The sequence below is a fragment of the Carettochelys insculpta genome, chromosome 18 (genome assembly GCF_033958435.1).
Source record: "Carettochelys insculpta isolate YL-2023 chromosome 18, ASM3395843v1, whole genome shotgun sequence".
Lineage (NCBI taxonomy): Eukaryota > Metazoa > Chordata > Testudines > Carettochelyidae > Carettochelys > Carettochelys insculpta.
In genome coordinates this window covers 10012501-10031414 of record NC_134154.1, presented here as the reverse complement: position 1 = coordinate 10031414, position 18914 = coordinate 10012501, and the positions used below count along the sequence as shown (strand labels likewise).

General features: G+C 41.0%; 1 protein-coding gene across 2 annotated transcripts in view; it reads left to right on the top strand.

Annotated features, from left to right (window-relative positions):
• The window catches only part of DGCR2 (DiGeorge syndrome critical region gene 2), a 75465-nt gene that overhangs the window by 19634 nt on the left and 36917 nt on the right, over positions 1 to 18914 (top strand). Inside the window, exons 2-3 of one of the 2 annotated variants that reach the window (XM_075012527.1) lie at positions 3879 to 3911; positions 12492 to 12614. In XM_075012527.1, the coding sequence (XP_074868628.1) occupies positions 3879 to 3911; positions 12492 to 12614 (156 nt within the window). The remainder of the gene's footprint in view (positions 1 to 3878; positions 3912 to 12491; positions 12615 to 18914) is intronic. The other variant, XM_075012528.1, reaches the window with a different exon arrangement.

The window sequence follows — 18914 nt, the reverse complement described above, 5'->3', positions numbered from 1 at the left end:
TTTAATGCTTTTTCTGCTTTTCTCTGGACTTCTAGTTTGTCCACGCTTTTCATAAAATGTGCCCAGAGCTGGGCACAGTTCTCCAGTTGATTCCTGAGTAGAGTGGAAGAATTACAACATGTGTCTTGCTTATAACACTCCTGTTAATATGTCCCAGAATATTTGCTTTTTGTGGAATAGTATCACATTGACTCATATTTAACCTGAGATCCACTGTGACCTCTAGATCCCTTCCTGTAGTACTTATTCCTAGACAGTCATTTCTCGTGTGTGTGCACATGCAATTAGTTGTTCCTTCCTAAGTGGAGTACTTTGCATTTGTCTGTATTGAATTTCACCTCATACCATATCTCTGATTTGTCCAGATCATTTTGAATTAAGTCTATCCCCCAAAGCACTTGCAACCCCTCCCGACTCAGTATCACCTGCAAACTTTTAAGTGTACTCTCTGTGCCATAATCTAAATAATTGATGATATCGGCTAGAGCCAGTCCCAGAACTGATCGTTGTTGAGCCCCGCTTATTTTGCTCTTCTAGTATGACTATGAACCATTCATAATTGCTCTCTGGGAATGGTTATCCACCCACCTTATAGTCTCCTCATTTCCTTAGTTTAATGAGAGAACCATGCAAGATTGTATCACATCTTTTACTAAATTCTAAGCATACCACATCTACTGCTTCCCCGTTATCCACAAGACTTGTTATCCTGTCAAAGTTATGAGGCTGGTTTTAAATGATTTATTCTTTACAAATTCATGCTGACTGTTAGTTATCACATTATTATCTTCTATATGTCTTGCAAATGGGTTCCTTAATTATTTGTTCAGTTATCTCTCCTGGTATAGAAATTAAACAGACTTGCTTGAAATTCCCTGGGTTGTCCTTATTTCCCTTTTTATAGATAGGCTCTCTATTTACCTTTTTCCAGTCTTCTCTGAGATGTCTCTTTTGAGGCCTAGAGCTGAGAGGAAATACCACTGAGTTGTGACTTAATTTTAGCATCCTGTTTTGAGAGTAGTGTTTTGAACAGAGACATTCTACTGTAGAGCACCTGGGATCAGAAATTAAAGATGAGCTTAAAGCGGACAAATATGTTCAAAAGCCTGTTCTCATTTGACAGCCTTCCATCTTAACAGACTGTTCCATAGTCTCTTGAAATGTATTGTATACAAATGTTGTGTGTCCTTCATTAGAAGATTACCTCCATTTGAGCACTTTATTATTATTAGTGCCTTGATTGACCATTTAAGATCAATTTCATGATATTTTGTTTCATGAGCCTTTGTTTAGGTGCTGATAGTTCGATTGCTGTGTACAACACAGACACAGTTCCTTCCCAAGACGCTTTCAGTCAGAACCAGAGATCTAATTAAAATTGATAAAATCAAGAAAATTCATTTTTCTTGTATATGTCCTTCAGTTTGGTCCATTGCGCTAGGAGGTTTTGTAGTCCTCTGAAAAGTGGGTAATTTTCAACACAGACAACTTGTAGTACCACTGCCATCGTACCGGAACTATCGAAGGTGTTATAACAATGGTGTCCAAAAGAAATCCAGTGGATCACCACAGACTGTCTCCCACCCCCAAATTACTCACTGGAGCCACCCTGGGCTGAAGATGTTGCTGCCCAAGCTGTCCCAGGATGAAGCTGCGCCGTGGCTGGAGCCTGCCATGGCTGGAGGAGCTGCCTCCACCACGCACGTGTCCCGCCATGTGGTGAGGCGCATGTGCGGAGCAGCCGAAGGCATGCCTCACAAGTGTGGCTCGTTAGAGCTGCATTTCGCCGCACTGCACTGCCCTGTTGACCCCATCTGGCGACTGGGGAGCGTATTGGACACTGTGGTGTTATAAGGATTTTCTTGCCTTGATTCTGAAGACCATGCACATTTAACTGTGAAATTTAATTTGTAGAATTGTTAGCCTTCTTTCCAAATGTATGTTATATGCAGAATACCTATTGAAATACAAAGTACCACTTATGTATGCATGGCATTTGCTTTTAAATTTCTTTAAATAAAATGCGTACATAATAACCAAGTGTAAAAAGTTAAAACAGGTCGAACCTCTTTAGTCCACCATGCTCTCATCTGAGCAATATCTTCTAAGAGCCCAGTAAACGGGAGATGTTGGTAGTGCTGCTAGACAGCATTGACCTCCTGTGGGCTGGCAAATTCTCTCGTTGAGCCCGGGTCAGGTCCCAAGGGTGCCAGACTAGAGATGTTCAACCACTAGTGATTTTTGTGTTTATTTAATACATAATCCTTAGCCACACTTGAGCATGCACACACTTAGTTCCTATTGATGTTAATGGGAGCTAAACATATATTTGAATTTATTATGTGCTTAAGTGCTATTTTGAATAAGTGCCAAAGCATCTACAAACCTTTTAATTGAGAGCCAGCTGGAGTCTTCCAACCAGCATGGTGAATGTTGCATATTGTTTAAAAGTGGTAGTGTTTTAAGCTCTGTTGTTTTAGCTGGGAATTTAGTATGCTAGATTTCAGTATGATACAAATTTAAAACTGTATAAAGTTTTTGTGAACTGAATTAGCTGTACATGTGTCACATACACCTTACGAGTCATGTGGCTTCTGGTATATTTATTAGAGGCATAATCCACCAAACTTGATCCTGAGTTGCATTTGGATGAAGGGGACTTCAAAAGGATGGCTGACTAGGTGAACCAGAATTGAGATATTAACTTCAGAGAAGCATTCTTGTAGAGAAGACTTTTTGGCCTCCAAGGAGATATTGCCTGATAGATCCATACACGTGAGGCTGAAAAAGTGAGAGTGCTGTTGTAAAGTGGTAGAATAGCTTGGCAGAAAGTCTCAGAAGGATTCTTCAGCTAGAATTAGTGATTATAGTTAATAAAATAATGTAACATGGGAAAGTGTACATTCCCTAGACTGGGTGGTAACAAGTCCTATGAGCCATGGATCTTATGGATATTTTCCTTTTCTCCAACTCAAGCTGTCTTCAAGCAAATATTCTTCTACAGCAGTTTTCCACAGTACCTGTATGGTGAAAGGGGGAAGCTGGGCTGGAGTTAAGCACTTGTTCATTAAAGAATAGATAGTGCTTCGAATCCTGGAAAATATAAGTTGTTAGCTTTGGGACATTATAGTAACTGACTAGTCAGCTAAACCTGTGTGTTCTTGAGGTGTATGATGAAAAATATAACGTTCTAAAGTTCAGGCTTCTGTCTAGTAAGAATAGTGTAGGGCAGTGTTCCCCCAAAATGTGATAATGCGCACCACTGGTGGTACTCAAAAGGATCTCAAAGGGTACGTAGCAGAAAATAAATCCGCCTTATGGGTGTCCCTCCTTTCCCAGTACCATCGCAGTGCTTATCTCCTGATTTTTCATGAAGTCCCAAAAGGGCAACACAAATGTTTCAAGTTTAGGAAACACTCATGTAGGGAAATGAGCAGAAGGGTCAAATTAGATGATACAGTAGGCCTCTTGGAATCTAAAATACTGGCTTTCTAAGTGAAGAAAAGGTGTACAAGTATTCTATAAAATTTGGAAACTGTACCAGGTTTTGGATTAACAAAACGTTATTGTCCACAGATTCCAAGAAGTTGGTAAGGTTGAACTGTGACCAAGCACCTATGACGGATTCTTTCCTTTTCACATAAAGATCTAGATTTCTGACAAATGAGATACTTGTGATTGGATTACATACACTGGATCCTAAATTTTCTGCTGCATGTCATTGACTTGAAAAGTAGTTAGTAGGTAGAGGGAGATGCTGCCAGCTTGTGTCGACTATATTGTTTAAAGCTACTGGCATTTTTATCTTTATATTTCTGGTTTTGATCAATTACATTTCCAACTATTTGGTAAGTTTTCTTTTAAATTTCAAATTACAGGTTCACGGCTAGGTCTGGCAAGACTTCTTTCAGGTGAGTGTCTCAGCTGGACAGATCACATTACTTAATATATCAGGCTGTCTCTTCTTGTATTCTATAGACTTTTGAAGTTTAATATTGGATTTCATGTTTTCCTTTTTATAACAGACTTGAAAATATCACCACTGCCATTGCTGATCCTCTTAAAGCAGTACTCCAATTTCATTTTCATCTACTTCCTGTCTCTCTCACCCCTTCACATTCACCCCATTGGTCAGCTTGCAGCTATTGATCGGCTTCAGCAGTATGTTTTCTGGAATAGCAACACCTTATGAGCATTGGTGTGGTCCATAGGACAGTTTGTTCTGTTTAGGAGTATGCAGATGAATTGTCCCATTTGTAAATTCAGACTAAAGATAATCTGTTAAAACTGTTCTCAAGGGCTATTTCTAGCAGACTGACTCTTGTCCTTTTAAAAAAAAAAAAAAAAAAAGTGCCATCAGAAATCCAATCAAAACCATTTAAGATACCTGTGACATTTCACACTGTAATACAGTGTTTGTTGCTTATTAGAAAAGGGATCCTGTAAGAGCCGTAATCATGCTTTTGAGATCACACAGCATTAGCACACGTCAAATTTTATATGAAAACCGGGGCTAGTGCACATGATTAACTTTTAAATTGCAAGTAATTTTGATTTAATTCAGATGAAACAGTTTTAATTGCACTGTTAAACACTAGAATACCAGCTGAAATTTATTTAATATTTGTGGATTTTTACACTTTGAAATATCTTGATTTGAGTTAAATCACAAAATACAAACTGTACAGTTCTCAACTAGTGTTTTTGATTATAAGTATTTTCACTGCACAAAGACAAAAGCATATTTTTAGTTCATCTCGTACAAGTACTTTAGTGCAGTCTCTATTGTGAAAGCGCAAATCACAAATGTAGGTGGGTTTTGTTACATAACTGTACTCAAACAAAACTATATAAAATTTTAAAGCCTACAAGTCTACTCAGTCCTACCTTCTGTTCACCCAATTGTTAAGACAAACAAGTTTTGTTTACTTTTACAGGAGAGAACGCTGCCCACTTCTTATTTATGGTGTCACCAGAAAGAGAACAAGTATTCACACAGGACTTTTTTAGTTGGCATTGCGAGCTATTTATGTGCCAGATATGCTGAAAATTCTTATGCTCCTTTGTGCTTTGGTGACCTTTCTTGAGGACAGGCTTCTATACCAATGACTTTTGCTTAAAAAAAGGTGTTAATTAAATTTGTGACTGAAATCCTTGAGGGAAAATTGTCTCTGGCTCTGTTTAACTCAAATTATGCATGTATTTCATCATTAGTCTCAGATGATAATTGGGCGCATGTACATTTTCAGAACACTTTCCCTGCAGATTAGACAAAAAATGAAGAAGATATCAATGTGAGGTTTCTAAAGAGAGCTGCAGCAGTCAACCCAAGGTTTAAGAACTTAAAGTGCCTTCCAAAATCTGAGAGGGATGAGGTATGGAGTATGCTTTCAGAAGTCTTTAAAGAATAACCTTGTGATGTGGAAACTATAGAACCTGAACGAACACAAAGGAAAATGAACTGTTGTTAGCATCATTTTACCCCGATAATGAACATAAACATACATTTCTCTGCACTGGTATGCATTGTTGTTGAGCAGAACCTGCCATCAGCATGGACACGTCCTTTGGAATGGTGGTTGAAGTGTGAAAGCACATTTGAATCTTTAGGGTATCTTGCATGTAAATATTGTGCGATGCGTCAGCTACAACAGTGCTATCCAAACACCTGTTCTCACTTTCAGGTGACATTGTGAACAGAAAGTGGGCAGCTTTCTCTCCTGCAAATGTAAACAAACTTGTTTGAGAGATGGGCTGAATGAGAAGTAGGACTGAGTGGATTTGTGGGCTCTAAAGTTTGTGTTTTATTTTTGAATGCAGGGTTTTTTTACATAATTCTGTTTAAGTTCAACATTCATGATAGATTGCACTATAGTATTTGTATTAGCTGAACTGAAAATTATTTCTTTTGATTTTACAGTGTATGCTTCCAACATTATAATTTATATCTAACGTTATAATTTAATCCAATATATTTGGAAAATTTAGAAAATATATGACATATTTAAATAAATGGTAGCATATGATTGATAGTGCAATTAATTTAATTGCTTGAGTCATAGCTACTGAAAATGATTGATTGAAACCTAGCTCAAAGGCATCTGTCAGATTCAGTTTTTATGACTCAGACTCCCTAAAGCATGGGTGTCCAACCTTTTGGCTTGCCTGGGCCACATTGAGTGAAGATAGTCTTGGGCCGCGTACAAAATATATAATATAGTTAATGTATATAAATCACATAATAATGTTAAAAGTTTACGATCTTGTGGGGCCGCATTACTAGCTGTCCAGGGCTGCGTGCAGCCTGTGGGCTGCAGGTTAGACGCGCCTGCCCTAAAGCAAATTAAAGAAGCAAGCCCTGCATATAAGAATTCCTCCCATATTCATTCTGACACTGTGTTTATCTCCTTCCAAAAGTTTGAAAACTCTCCTTGTGTTTTAATGGCTTCACGGCATTGCCAAAGTTCACAGCCCGAAAGCGAGAGCAAATTATAGACTCCTTCACATGTTCTCTTTCATCTTGTCCACTTTGGATGGAGGTTCATGACTGGGACTTGGGGAAAAATGAGATTTTTAAATGTGTAAAAAATGGGCTTGATTTGATATAGATGTATAAAGGATGCACTTGTGTGCAGAAAAGAGAAATCCACAGGACAGGCAACCTAGGTATTTCTCTTGTATCTCTACTTGCGTTCTTACAACACCACTGAATTCTGCATACTTCTTAGTTAACAAAGGGGACTTGGAGAACTTACGCACTTGATGTTGTGCACTTGCTTCTAATGCAGCGTAAGTTTCACATGAGAGAGAGCACTTTTTCACATACAGAACTGTTTTATACGATATCCAACAAAATATTAAATGCAAAATAAATTTTTTTTTTACTTGACTGTTGGAAAATATTACTTCTAAAACCCAGCAGACTTCTTTACTCAGTTTTACATTTTACCAAGCATGCTGTCTTGATCTGTGAAGAATAGAGCATTGAGAGGGGAAGGGGTTAGTAGTTCAGAACGTATTTTTTTAAATGACCACAATTATGCATATTATTGATACTGTTTCTTGGATTTTTGTATTTCTGGTGTTTCGGACTTGCTGTATTTTTGGGTTCCCCAAGGTGCGCATGTTTTATGTTGGCTTTTAAAGACAAGTGTTATCTAGTGGCTCTTCTCCCACCATTCCTAGTAATCTTTATTGAGTTGTGTGCACAAACACAAAGTATGAGAGGGATCACTTGTTCAATAAAATAATCAATTTTAATAGTATTTTAATGCAACAATTAATAAGTGCACCTAAACCAATCCCAGTGTTGTAAAAGCTGCTAGAGGTTGAACCTCTCTAATCTGACACCACTGGGACCTGACTGGTGCTGAACAAGAGAATTTACTGAACTCAAGGAGGCCACTAATATCTAGCAGCATTACCAACACTTCCACTGCTTACTGTCCTCTTAGAAGACATGTAGGGGTAAATAACAACATAGTACACTGAGAGCCAGGACTGGTGGCTGTAAACAAACTGACCATGGGAAGCTTAGCCACATCCATGGTAAGAGGACATCCAGCTAACTAAAATCATGCTGGCTGATGAATGTTGCCAGATGAGAGAGTGCTGGGCTGAAGAGGTTGAACCTGTTCTATCTATGTCTTCAGAGGGACCTCTTGTATGTGGTAGGGTATGTATGTGTTGGCTCCTACTGTGACCTGTTGTAGTTGAATCAATGTGTTCCACACTTGCTGTGCATAATTAGTTTTTTACAAAATCTGTATGCGGTGAAAAGTTGTTGTACTTCTCTTTGCTTATGCTAATTATTCTTCAGAGGTGCAAGGGAGTTTTATTATTATGTTTCTGATGAATTATTACCCTTGTATTTTCAGCAAAGGACTAGGAGTCCCTGAGGCAGACTAGTTTTGTGCCATTATGACCTAGAAACAGGCTGTCATTTGGATGGGATTCTTGATTTGAATCTAGTGATTAGTACGTAACTTTTGCAGGCCTGCCTTAATTTTACATTCTAACCAGGGAGCAAGTGTTCACTTTCCTATTAGTTCAGTTCTGGCAGGGGAGGGGGTGTGCGGGGCAGGACACATGACACATTCAGTCTGTGCAATGAATTCATTCTGTCTTAGTGGGATATTCTTGAACACAGTCTATAGAACTGTAAATTGGAAAAGGTGTATATTTAAAAATAGAGAGTCCACAATGGAGCTGTTTGAAGTTTGTCAACCCAAATGCAGAAACTTTAAATTGCAGTGTTGACAAATTCTCTTGTAATTTTTGGGGTGTTTTTGTCAATAAAAACATTTATCAATAAGTTTTGTGTAACTGGAAGAAGTCTCACAGTGCTATAGACAGGGCCTGTTGATGCCCGCAGCTAAGATTTTTCAGACGTGTTCTCGAGAAGGGGTGCTTGGAGAGGAGGGCAAATCCCCTCAGGAGGGTGTGAACTTTTGTAATGGGTGGAGCATGATTGGCTGCCGGCTGTCAGGCTCATCCATGTAATTAAAAATGTTGAAATCTGTTACTGTTTTTATGTATGTGTATTCACATTTATATACACAGATTCATAAATTTTTGCGTTCTACATACTTACCTTCTTTCACATGCTAAAAGCTTTCCCTTGCCCCTCCCCAAATGAACATAACCAAAACTTCCATTGGTTTGGATTACATTAGACAGGATGGGGGTGAGAGGGGGGCTGCTAATTGCAGGGACAAAAAATGGGGCCTGCTGTAAAAAGTTTGCTCACCCATGTTCTAGAGGATAGTTTGCAACTCTTCTCCCCATCCTTCCCCGTGCTCCTTGGTTTCACGAGTGGCACATTTGATTTCAACTCGGAAGCAAACTTTCTTTTAAAAAAAATTTGAGTGAAGATACTCTTTGTTTGAGCATATCTGCTGAAGGAGAGTGCCTTTTTCCCATTTAAAAAAATGTATATGTATTTAGCACCTTTATTTTGAACACCAGCGCTGGCTTTTCAGTAGTATTTACCGGAAGCTTGGAATTTGGTATGGCTTTAGGTGATAGGTCACAGATGTATGTCTTAGTGGTTCAGTGGAAATTGGTGTGATGTGTCAATATTGTGTAAGGGTTTTAAAAAGTCCACTCCTTAAAAATAGTCAGTGAATGATCTACCAGTTTAATGTCCATGTGGTACACACAGGAGTGAATGTAAGACTTTTTGTGGAGTCTTGTATTTTTCCATATGTTAACTGAAGTTACATAAGTAAAGGAGTTAAGATCTTTTTGCAGGATGGCATTCCATCAGTGCAGGGTTTGACTACATTATGTAATTTATTGAGCATGGAGCACACATCAACAAGTGAAGATACAAATATTTCACGTTTCATTTGTACAGTATTGGCCAAAGTGTACAGGGTATCAGGCAGTACTGTAGTGGCGGGAGGGGAATGATCTTATTAAGCTTCAGAAAGGTAGGAAAACCAGGGTTCAGAGTTAGGATGGAAATGCCAAAAACAAGGTTCTTATGCGCAGTGCTAAATGCTACACTTTACACTCTGGGTTTCTTTAATGTAATTTATTTTTATGGAATTGAATCATACTGTGATTTCTTCTCTTCAGGTGGAAGCATTTTGCAGTGTGGTAGTGTGCTGAGTGTTCAGTGATTGGGTTCAGTTGATTATTCTAAACTTAAGTCTAAGTTGGGAGGTATTGACACAAGATAGGTATGGCATGGAGTTTGCAATCAGTTACCTTTCTTGCCTGAATATATAGAACAAATGAATAATCAAGGCAACATTGTATAATCCCAATTATTTAATACATTTACTGCCCATATAAGGCTGTAATTCTATTGAGTCTTTCTGTTGATCTCGTAAAGTGCTTGAGCGTTGCTTAAGTAGTTTAATGCCACTGATGATCATATCTTTTTATCTTGGCCTCTGAGTATCTAATTATTTATGCATAAAATAGCAATGCTTTGATTATTTGCTGTTACGTATTGCCCTTCTGCCCCTTCTGTTCCTGTCATTGCATTCTTGTTCAACTTTAATACTCCTCCCATGCTGTGTCCTATAATCGTCATTCTGTTGTTTCTGCAAGTCAGAGATTCCTCATTACGCAGCACTATAGAATATCTTAATTTACACCCTGTGTCATTTGCTTCATTTCCAGTTGTAAAATGACCAGAGAGTCCAATGCAACACCATGTTTCCAATGGCAACATGATAGTTTTGACATCCACACTAAAATGACTAAATAAATGTCAGTAACTCAGTGAAGTGTGGACATAATGTTATAAGTAACAATAGAAATTTTAGGCCTACTTCATACGTGATCTGGATTGTTCAAGTGTGGCCATTATCACTTTTTAGTCTCAAAAAAAAGCTTCTGTTTATCTACATTTCACCATTCCTTCCTGATTTTTCCTTTTTCCTCTCTCATTTTTGAGACAAATTGGTAGTTTAGTTACATTCTGAAAAATCTAGCTTTTATTCTCACTTTTCTCAGTATTATATTATGTCCAGCAGTATAAGAGTTCATGCATTGTTTTTGGGCTATGTTCACACTGAATAAAATCCTGTAAATGGGTCAGAAGTGTCATGCCTAGTTATACCATATGATGTTGTCACGTGTCGTATAGCAGGTCTGTCTGAGTTGTTAGCTATTTTGTGACCTGAGTGTATGTTCTGAGTGGGTGGAGTATTAGGAGGCGGATATGCCTATTTTTATTTTCTTGCTCTAATGTGAGCACTTCCGTTCTCCATAAAGTAAAATGATGCTGACAGAGAAACTATTAAGCTGTGGCATGCTGTAGTACTTTATCCATTAAGTATGTAATATCAGGCTGTTTTTGATTTTTGTTTATTTTAGAAGTATACATTTCAGTATGAAACAACAAAATTTAAAGTAATCTTAAGCCTCATATAATTTAAAAACAAACTTTATTAACCTGGTGTTCAGTTAATAATTTGAGGGTCAAAAAAGGATTTTGTATGTTTAAGCCACAGTCAAATTTTAAATCCATGTCTTTCAGAGTCAGGGGTAAGCTTTTTTTGTGCCTAAACTTGTGGAAGTATGGAAATGCATCTGTTCTCCAGCATAGATTAAATTGGGCCAACTCTTTGACTGGTGGAAAACCAGAAATGTTGTTTAAAACAGTAGATTCAGCCACATATAGTCACCTGCCTTAAGAGATTAAAAGTGCAGTGACAGATGGACTTCTGTTGATATGAAGGTGAGTCCACTGAGGTTAATGACATCTTGCAGTCAGATGAATGTCTGTAATCTCTTTTTTTAGACGGGTCATTTGTATTGTTAGATTTTTTTGCAGAATATTTCCAGGAAAATTGAAAGAGCAGCAGAATTCTTAGGCTGTGGTATTTGATCGAAGGGAACAGCTAACAGCTTTGAAAATCTTTATTTCTGTAATAGTTAGGTATTTTCAGGGCAGTAAAACCCTGGTGTGAAATAACGTTAATATGCCCGCGTAGTTACAGTTTCACTTAAAGGCTGTACTTATATAGAAAGACCATCCACACAGTGTATCTTCGTACATTGTGAAGATCAGGCAATTGTATTTTACGAGTCCATATGTGAGGATGAACTGCAAATTGGATTGGTAATTGTAAATACATTGTTGTACATATTGGTCGGTAATAGGAATTTGGAAATTCTGTTCTCAGCTTTTTAAAAACAAGTACTATGATAAGCTCTTGATTAATCTTCTTTGGTTCTAATAATTGAGTATTTTAAAACGGTAATGCAAAAAAGGAACAAGCATTAGGATAATATGTATTTGTAGGTAGCTAGAAGTGCCTGCTTAATCCGTAATTTATATAGGAAACATTTTGACAGTGGATTAGGATCTGTAGGTTTTAATTTTTTAACTCGGTTTTTCAAAGCATCAGCTACTTGGGAATCCCTGTAAGGAGTGGAAATAAGAATCTGCTTTGTGGCCCCGCAGTGAGGGTGGGGGAAGATACTTGCAATTAATTTCAAGTGATGCTTTTGCTTGGATGATATCGATGTGTTTCCATAAATCAATGTACAGGAAGTTGGAGAACTCAACAATATGTTAGTTTGCATGTTTTTCCTGGAATGAAGAAAAGAACCGATCTCTCTGAATCCTGAAATTAAATATGTAGGGTCAGAACTTTTGGTGATTTTGAAATTAGAGAGGTTAAGTGATTTTGAAATTAGAGCTATCTGTGCCTGGGCAGGCTAGCTGACGTACTGGCCTATACGTTTTACATGTGGCTGAAATGTTCACAGCTTCTATATATAAGGCTCTTGCAACAAATAGAAAGCTGTCTGACAAAGTGATTCTGCAAATGGTAGTCTGGGTAAAGAAAGTCCTGTTAAATATCCCCTTTAAAATGAGGAGTCAATATGAATCAGAGATCTCGTTGAAAGGCCAGGTTGCTTAAATTTATCTGTAGTGTGCCTAGCAGTGGACAATTTTCCAGGTAGCCTTATTCAGATAGAATATCTCTCTTTAGGGGAAAACGCTTTCCTTTTTGTTTCCATAGAGCTCCGCTGTACCCCAGGGCAGTTTGCCTGTCGCAGTGGTACTATCCAGTGCATCCCTTTGAACTGGCAGTGTGATGGATGGCCCACCTGTGAGGATGAGAGTGATGAAGTTGACTGTCCAGGTAAGTAGAACCAAAAGAGTGCCATTCTCTGAACTGTTACTTTGTGTGGCAGTGTTATGCTTCCGCATTTGTTTTTATAAAATCAGTGTTAGCAAATGTAAGTTCAAATAGAAGTCACCATGGAAGGCCACGAAAGATTTGGTAGAAGATATTTTGTATAATAAATCTTGACTCTGGTTTGCTTTTCAGCTCCTACAATAACATCACAAGCAGTTTTTCCTTTTAAGTTACACTTCCATGCTTGCAGACTGTGGTGTAAGTATTCTAAATATGAAATAAGTTGCTGGACTGTTTTAATTCATAATGGAAAGGAGAAACGACCATTGCAGTTGAATCAAATATCCTTATCTGCTGATTTTAAACTTGCCTCTTGCACTTAGAAATATACCACACAGATGTTGGTTTGTGGCACACTGTTGGACAGTGTAGTGGAGGAGCTTGTCCTCTTGCTGCCTATGGTGTGTGTGGTGTTTTGCTTATCCAAGTGAACACTTCAGTCCTGGAAATAGCCACACTGCTTTTTTTTTCTTGCCTTCAAGCTTACACAGGGCCATTAATCTGAGTTGTGCATTGGTCTCTGAATATTTAGCCTCTGTTGTGACCACTCTCTCTTGGAAATCTGGCCAGTGCAATTTTAAGTTAATTTAAAAAAAAGAGGAAATGCTGAAGTCTTGGGGATAGTGAAGTTCAAATCTGGAAACAACGAATAAAATTAAATTGTATCCTGGGTTCAATTTGAAGTCATGGTCTTTAGCCAGACCTAATCTACACTGAAGTATTGCAGTTATTAAATTCATTCTCAAGTTGAACTAATGAATAAGAACTTTAGGGCATCAAGTGAACCTCTTCTACCTGCCCAGCTACATGCTGAATTCTGGCCTGGGGAATTATTTTTACAGTACTTCCAATACCTGCAGTCAAATAGCTATTTAATGGTTTCTCTTTCAGACTTTGCTTATTTCTTACATCATTTATTTCTGTTTAATACATACTTTGTGTTGATTTCATGAGCCTGACATCTGTAATCCTGAGCCTGTGCCATAGCAAGTCTCTGTGTAGCCATTTTGCATATTGTGTTCAACCTGAACAAAATTCATGCTGTGCATATGGCAAAATGGGGAAATTAGGCTGATTAGATGTAACATTTCATCAGATGTTGCTGATTTGCTGTGTGAAATAGTTATTACTAGGAGACACTTCAGCTTTTGGTTGAAATATGGATTTATGAAAATGAAGGGTAGATATCTCCTATTCACCATAAACTTATGATTACTCATGCTGTCTTAATTGCTCTTTTATATGGAAAGAAGCTTTACTGATATGGAAATGGGGGACTGTTATACTGCTAAAGCAATCCAGAACCTGTAAATTTGTATATAAATTACATGATCAACAAGACTGAATGAGAGGTGATTAGGTTGTTGTAATCTTGTGTGAATGCACACTATAATAACTTGTCTCCTTGTGGTATTTACCATCCGAAGGTCAACAAAAGGCCATTGTAAGCTGCATCGTATTGCCTTGCATACTACTTTTAGAGCACAGTTCTGTTCATGTCAGCAGCAAACCTCCAGGTGCTGAACTGAGTGTGGTACAAAACTTTACCTACTAAAATTCACTTTGTTCTGAATTTAGGGGTTGTCCCACAAGTAACACTTAATTTTTTCCTAGCAGCCCTTCCAATCTTTTGTTCAAAATACATTTTATCAAGAGATGGTTAATAGCTATTAAACAAAGCTAAGAAATAGAAGAGGCATTTTTTTGTTAGTGGGTTATACTATTTCTCTCTTAAAAGCCAATGTGAAGTCGACTGTCTTTTTTTTATCCATTTTTTTCCTCCCTCATCCCTCTCTAAAATACAGATTTATTTTTAAGATGGAATTTTTTCAATTCCAAACTTAAGTTTTAAGGTGTGGTGCATAGAAATGTTTATTTTCCTTCCCTGTGCTTAAACAAATATTAGTGGAATCTTACCCGCTTGAGTTTATCTTCGATCTGCGGCTCTTGTCAGATAAACTGTTTTGGCTGCTGATTCTGTCTGCATACTAGAAATTACTGGGAGGATTTACGCAGCACATGCTTGCAACTCCTTTCTGCTTCAGTCTTAGTATCATATGAAATAATTAATTTGTTTCTGATTAGGAGTAATAGATTTGAAAATAATTCATGCTGAAAGAGTATTTGTAAACTTTTTAGTAAATCAGGGTTGTAGCCATTAAGGCCTTTACCAATTTAGTGAATTACAATTAGGAAATTACTACTTATTAGTACTAGTTTCTGTTTCTAACTACTTGAATTTTAAACTTTTGATGTAAATTGTAAGAATCTAAGAATGGCAATTCATATTCAAGGAAGTAGTAGCAGTGCTTCTCTGCTTTGTAGCTGAGTAGGCTAGTTTGCCTTTGTTACAGTCACTGCTGCTGTAGCCTACTGGGATAGCTCTCCTTTATTATATTTATTCCTTTGGATTATATCCATGATGTCCAATATGTTCACCACTCTCCACATGTGGCGAACAGCACACCGCGGTGTGGTGATTTCCAGGCTCTGGAGCCTCATGTGGCTCTTGGAGCCTTTAAATGCAGCTTCTCAGAGCTGCACGTGTGGTGTGCCCCTCTGCCTGCTCCACGCGCACACCCCACTGCTGTGTGTGGTGGCAGCGATCTCTGTGGCTTCAGCAGCCGTGGCTGTAGAGACCCTGGTGGGTGCAGTGCAGCTCTAGCAGCTGTGGGTGTGGTAGGTTGGTGGCATCATTGAAAGGGGAGGGGGCTGGAGATACCTGGCTCTGGGGGAGAGGGAGGGCATTTATTTGGGGTGGGGGTGTGTGGGGAATATGTAAGGACAATGACCACAAGTGTGGCGATCCTTGAATTGCTATTGGACTCCCCTGAATTATAATTCAACATTTAATGCAAGATAGCTGCAGGCCTGTATCCTGTAGACATTAGCTTCTGTAAGTTAGCAAAAGACTAGAAGTATATAAAGTGTGTGTGTGTGTGTGTGTGTGTGTGTGTGTGTGTGTGTGTGTAAAAATAAAGTTTGCACATATAAATGGCTCAAAGGAAAACACCAAGCATTTGGGGAGCTGATAATAGAGTTAAAGGGGAAGTTCTGACCATAAGTACATAATTCAACCACAAATCTCCTGGCAACAAACTGACATACATAACTGGTGCAGGAGATACAGGTAAAGCTAACCTGTGTGTGTGTGGTTGTTTTTTTTTTTTTTTTTTTTTAATTATAACAGTCTTACTTTCTTATGTATTTGATTTGTTTTATTATTATAGGTTGTTATATTAGTGTAATATGTGAACTGTAACACAGGGACCTGCAGGCCAGCAACACTTTTATGCTGAGTTGAGGCAAAGTTGGCATACATATTTGGGACTTTTCATACGTGGTGAACTAAGGCACAAGGTCTATATATGTCTGCAGACATTAACACACAGGATGATGTGTTGAAGTAAGTTGGCTTAGTGGCCTTCCTAAGTTTATACCCTACTTAAGTACCCCACAGCTTAGAACTTGGGGAAGAATCAAAATTACCAAATAATACAAATAACAAATGTGATACCTAACCATATGAAGGCCATGATTAAAAACAAACACACAAAAAAAAAGTTGACATCATTGTTATACTAACTTATAGGGAAAAGACACTCCAACATTAGTAAGGTGAGGAAATACAGCTATGGAAAAATCTTCTCCTGAGTAAGCACCAGACATAATGGTATCAGCGTAACACAATAAATTGGCATGCCAGTTAGGGGCAGTGGCGGGGGGAGAGAGAGAGAGATTTAGTCCTTGAGAGGTGCCAAAATAATTGTTTCTGGTGGTGATGGGGAAAGGTGAGGGTGGTGAGAGGTGATGGTTCATGTCAGGTGGTTCTGCCAAAGATGGTGTGAGTATATGGATGCTCAGATGGAGATACCACAGAACGTACTATCTACTGTCTTGTTAAGGTGGGTTGTTTGTGACTGTGCTAAATGTATTAATAAATTATATTTATAAATTATGTAAAGTTCCTATGGCATGTGTTGCAGGTGTGCACACTGGGGTTCCCAGCCATATATTAATTTGAATAATGCTGTGTGTGATCTTAGGACAAGCACCTGTCAGCCCTCAGTGATAAATGGGGATTCTTCTTCGAGTGTCCCCGTGGGTGCTCCACATTAGGTGTCGGGCTCGCCCGGCGCCGCAGATCGGATCTTACAAGCAGTTTCTGCCGGACCGCGCATGCGCCGGTGCGCGCCGCTCCCCCGCGCGCTCCCGGCCATGTGCGCGATCCGGTCCCCGCCAGTTCCTCTTAACCGCCGTCAGCTGCAGACGGAATCCAACTAGGCTAAGGCCAAGTAGTGTATTCAATGGCTTTATCTGTTTTTTCTTAAAGTTTTTTCAGGCACTTAGGCTACTATAAGCTAGCCGTTTGTTATTTTGTAAAAAAAAAAAAAAAAAAAAACAACAACGAACAAGCTAGGAAAGGGACAGCTCAGCCAGTCCCAGTAACAAGCGCCGGAGGCCAGGAGCTAGGGCTATCAGCCCTCCGGCTAAGGCAGACCATCGGACGGGGAAAACGGCACAAAGAAGGTGCTAAGTACCCACTTAAAAACACAAAGACTCACCAACAATGTCCTCTTCAGGCTTTAAAAAAAAAAAAAAAAAAAATGCTGCTTCTTGACAAGGCCCTCCAGCCAGAAGTGCCGGAGCGGCCGCAGCAGGAGGGACCCTCCGGGGCCCTTAAAAGGAAAGCTGCCTCCCTCACCCCATCAGCGCAGAAACGGGGGAAAGTATCTCCAGCCCGATCCCTGCCGGCAGCAACAGCGAGCGGGACGGGAGGAGCAAGCAGCCCCCAGCCGCAGCAACAGCTGATCGGCGGCGGCACGGAGAGCCACGTGGAAGCGGCTCAGCCTCCAATACTCAGCCAGCCGCCCCGCACCGCAGGCAGGGCGGCGGCTAAGCAAACGCCGGTACTGGCGGCACCGCAGGCAGCGGCACCGACCCCCGGGGAACCGGCGGTGCAGGGCGCGCAGGCACGCAGCCTGCCGGCACCGGAGGACACCGCACATGCGGCATCGCCCTCGAGCGTGCCGAGCTCGGTGCAGACGGGGCCGGAATCCCCTGTATGCTCCCCAGCCTGATCCCTGCCGGCAGCAACAGCGAGCGGGACGGGAGGAGCGAGCAGCCCCCAGCCGCAGCAACAGCTGATCGGCGGCGGCACGGAGAGCCACGTGGAAGCAGCTCAGCCTCCGATAATCAGCCAGCCGCCCCGCACCGCAGGCAGGGCGGCGGCTAAACAAGCGCTGGTACCAGCGGCACCGCAGGCAGCGGCACCGACCCCTGGGGAACCGGCGGTGCAGAGCGCGCAGGCACGTAGCCTGCCGGCACTGGAGGACACCGCACGTGCGGCACCGCCCTTGAGCGTGCCGAGCTCGGTGCGGACGCCGGAATGCCCTGTATGCCCCCCAGCCCGATCCCTGCCGGCAGCAACAACGAGCGGGACGGGAGGAGCGAGCAGCCCCCAGCCGCAGCAACAGCTGATCGGTGGCGGCACGGAGAGCCACGTGCAAGCGGCTCACCCTTCGATAATCAGCCAGCCGCCCCGCACCGCAGGCAGGGCGGCGGCTAAACAAGCGCTGGTACCACCTACCCCCGGAAAACCGGCGGTGCAGAGCGCGCAGGCACGCAGCCTGCCGGCACCGAAGGACACCGCACATGCGGCACCGACTTCGAGTGTGCCGAGCTCGGTGCGGACGTGGCCGGGATCCCCTGTATGTCAGGGGCGGAGTTACCTCCTCAAGGGAGGGGGAAGACTGCACACAAGAGGAGGCATTGCAGCCCCTCTCCGCACAGGGCTGTGTAGTTGCTTTCTCACAGCCCTCCGCTATGTTGCAGACTCCAACTAGAAGGCAGGGGTCCCCCCCCTCCTTGGCCTACCCAGAGCCCCCTTCTCCATTTCTGCAACCAGCCTCACCCTGGCTGGGACCACCTCCACCCTTCCTGGGATTTGAACCGCTGGACTATTAGGCAAAGTCGCTCTCTCCAGGGTCTCGACGGTCTCCCTCCCCCAGACGCAAAGGGTATGCACCAAGGGAGTGGTCTAGGTCACCTTCCCAAGACCAGTGCTTATACTGCCGTGGTCGCCCCTACCACGCAGGGCATAGACACCATCGGCAATCTACTAGGGAAAGATCCCTACGAACGATCTCGTACCCCCAAGGGCAATTGTGACCGGGGACAGAGACTTAAGCATCTCAGGGGGGACTGGTTATGGAACCCCGAGATTTTTCCTCGCACACCTCT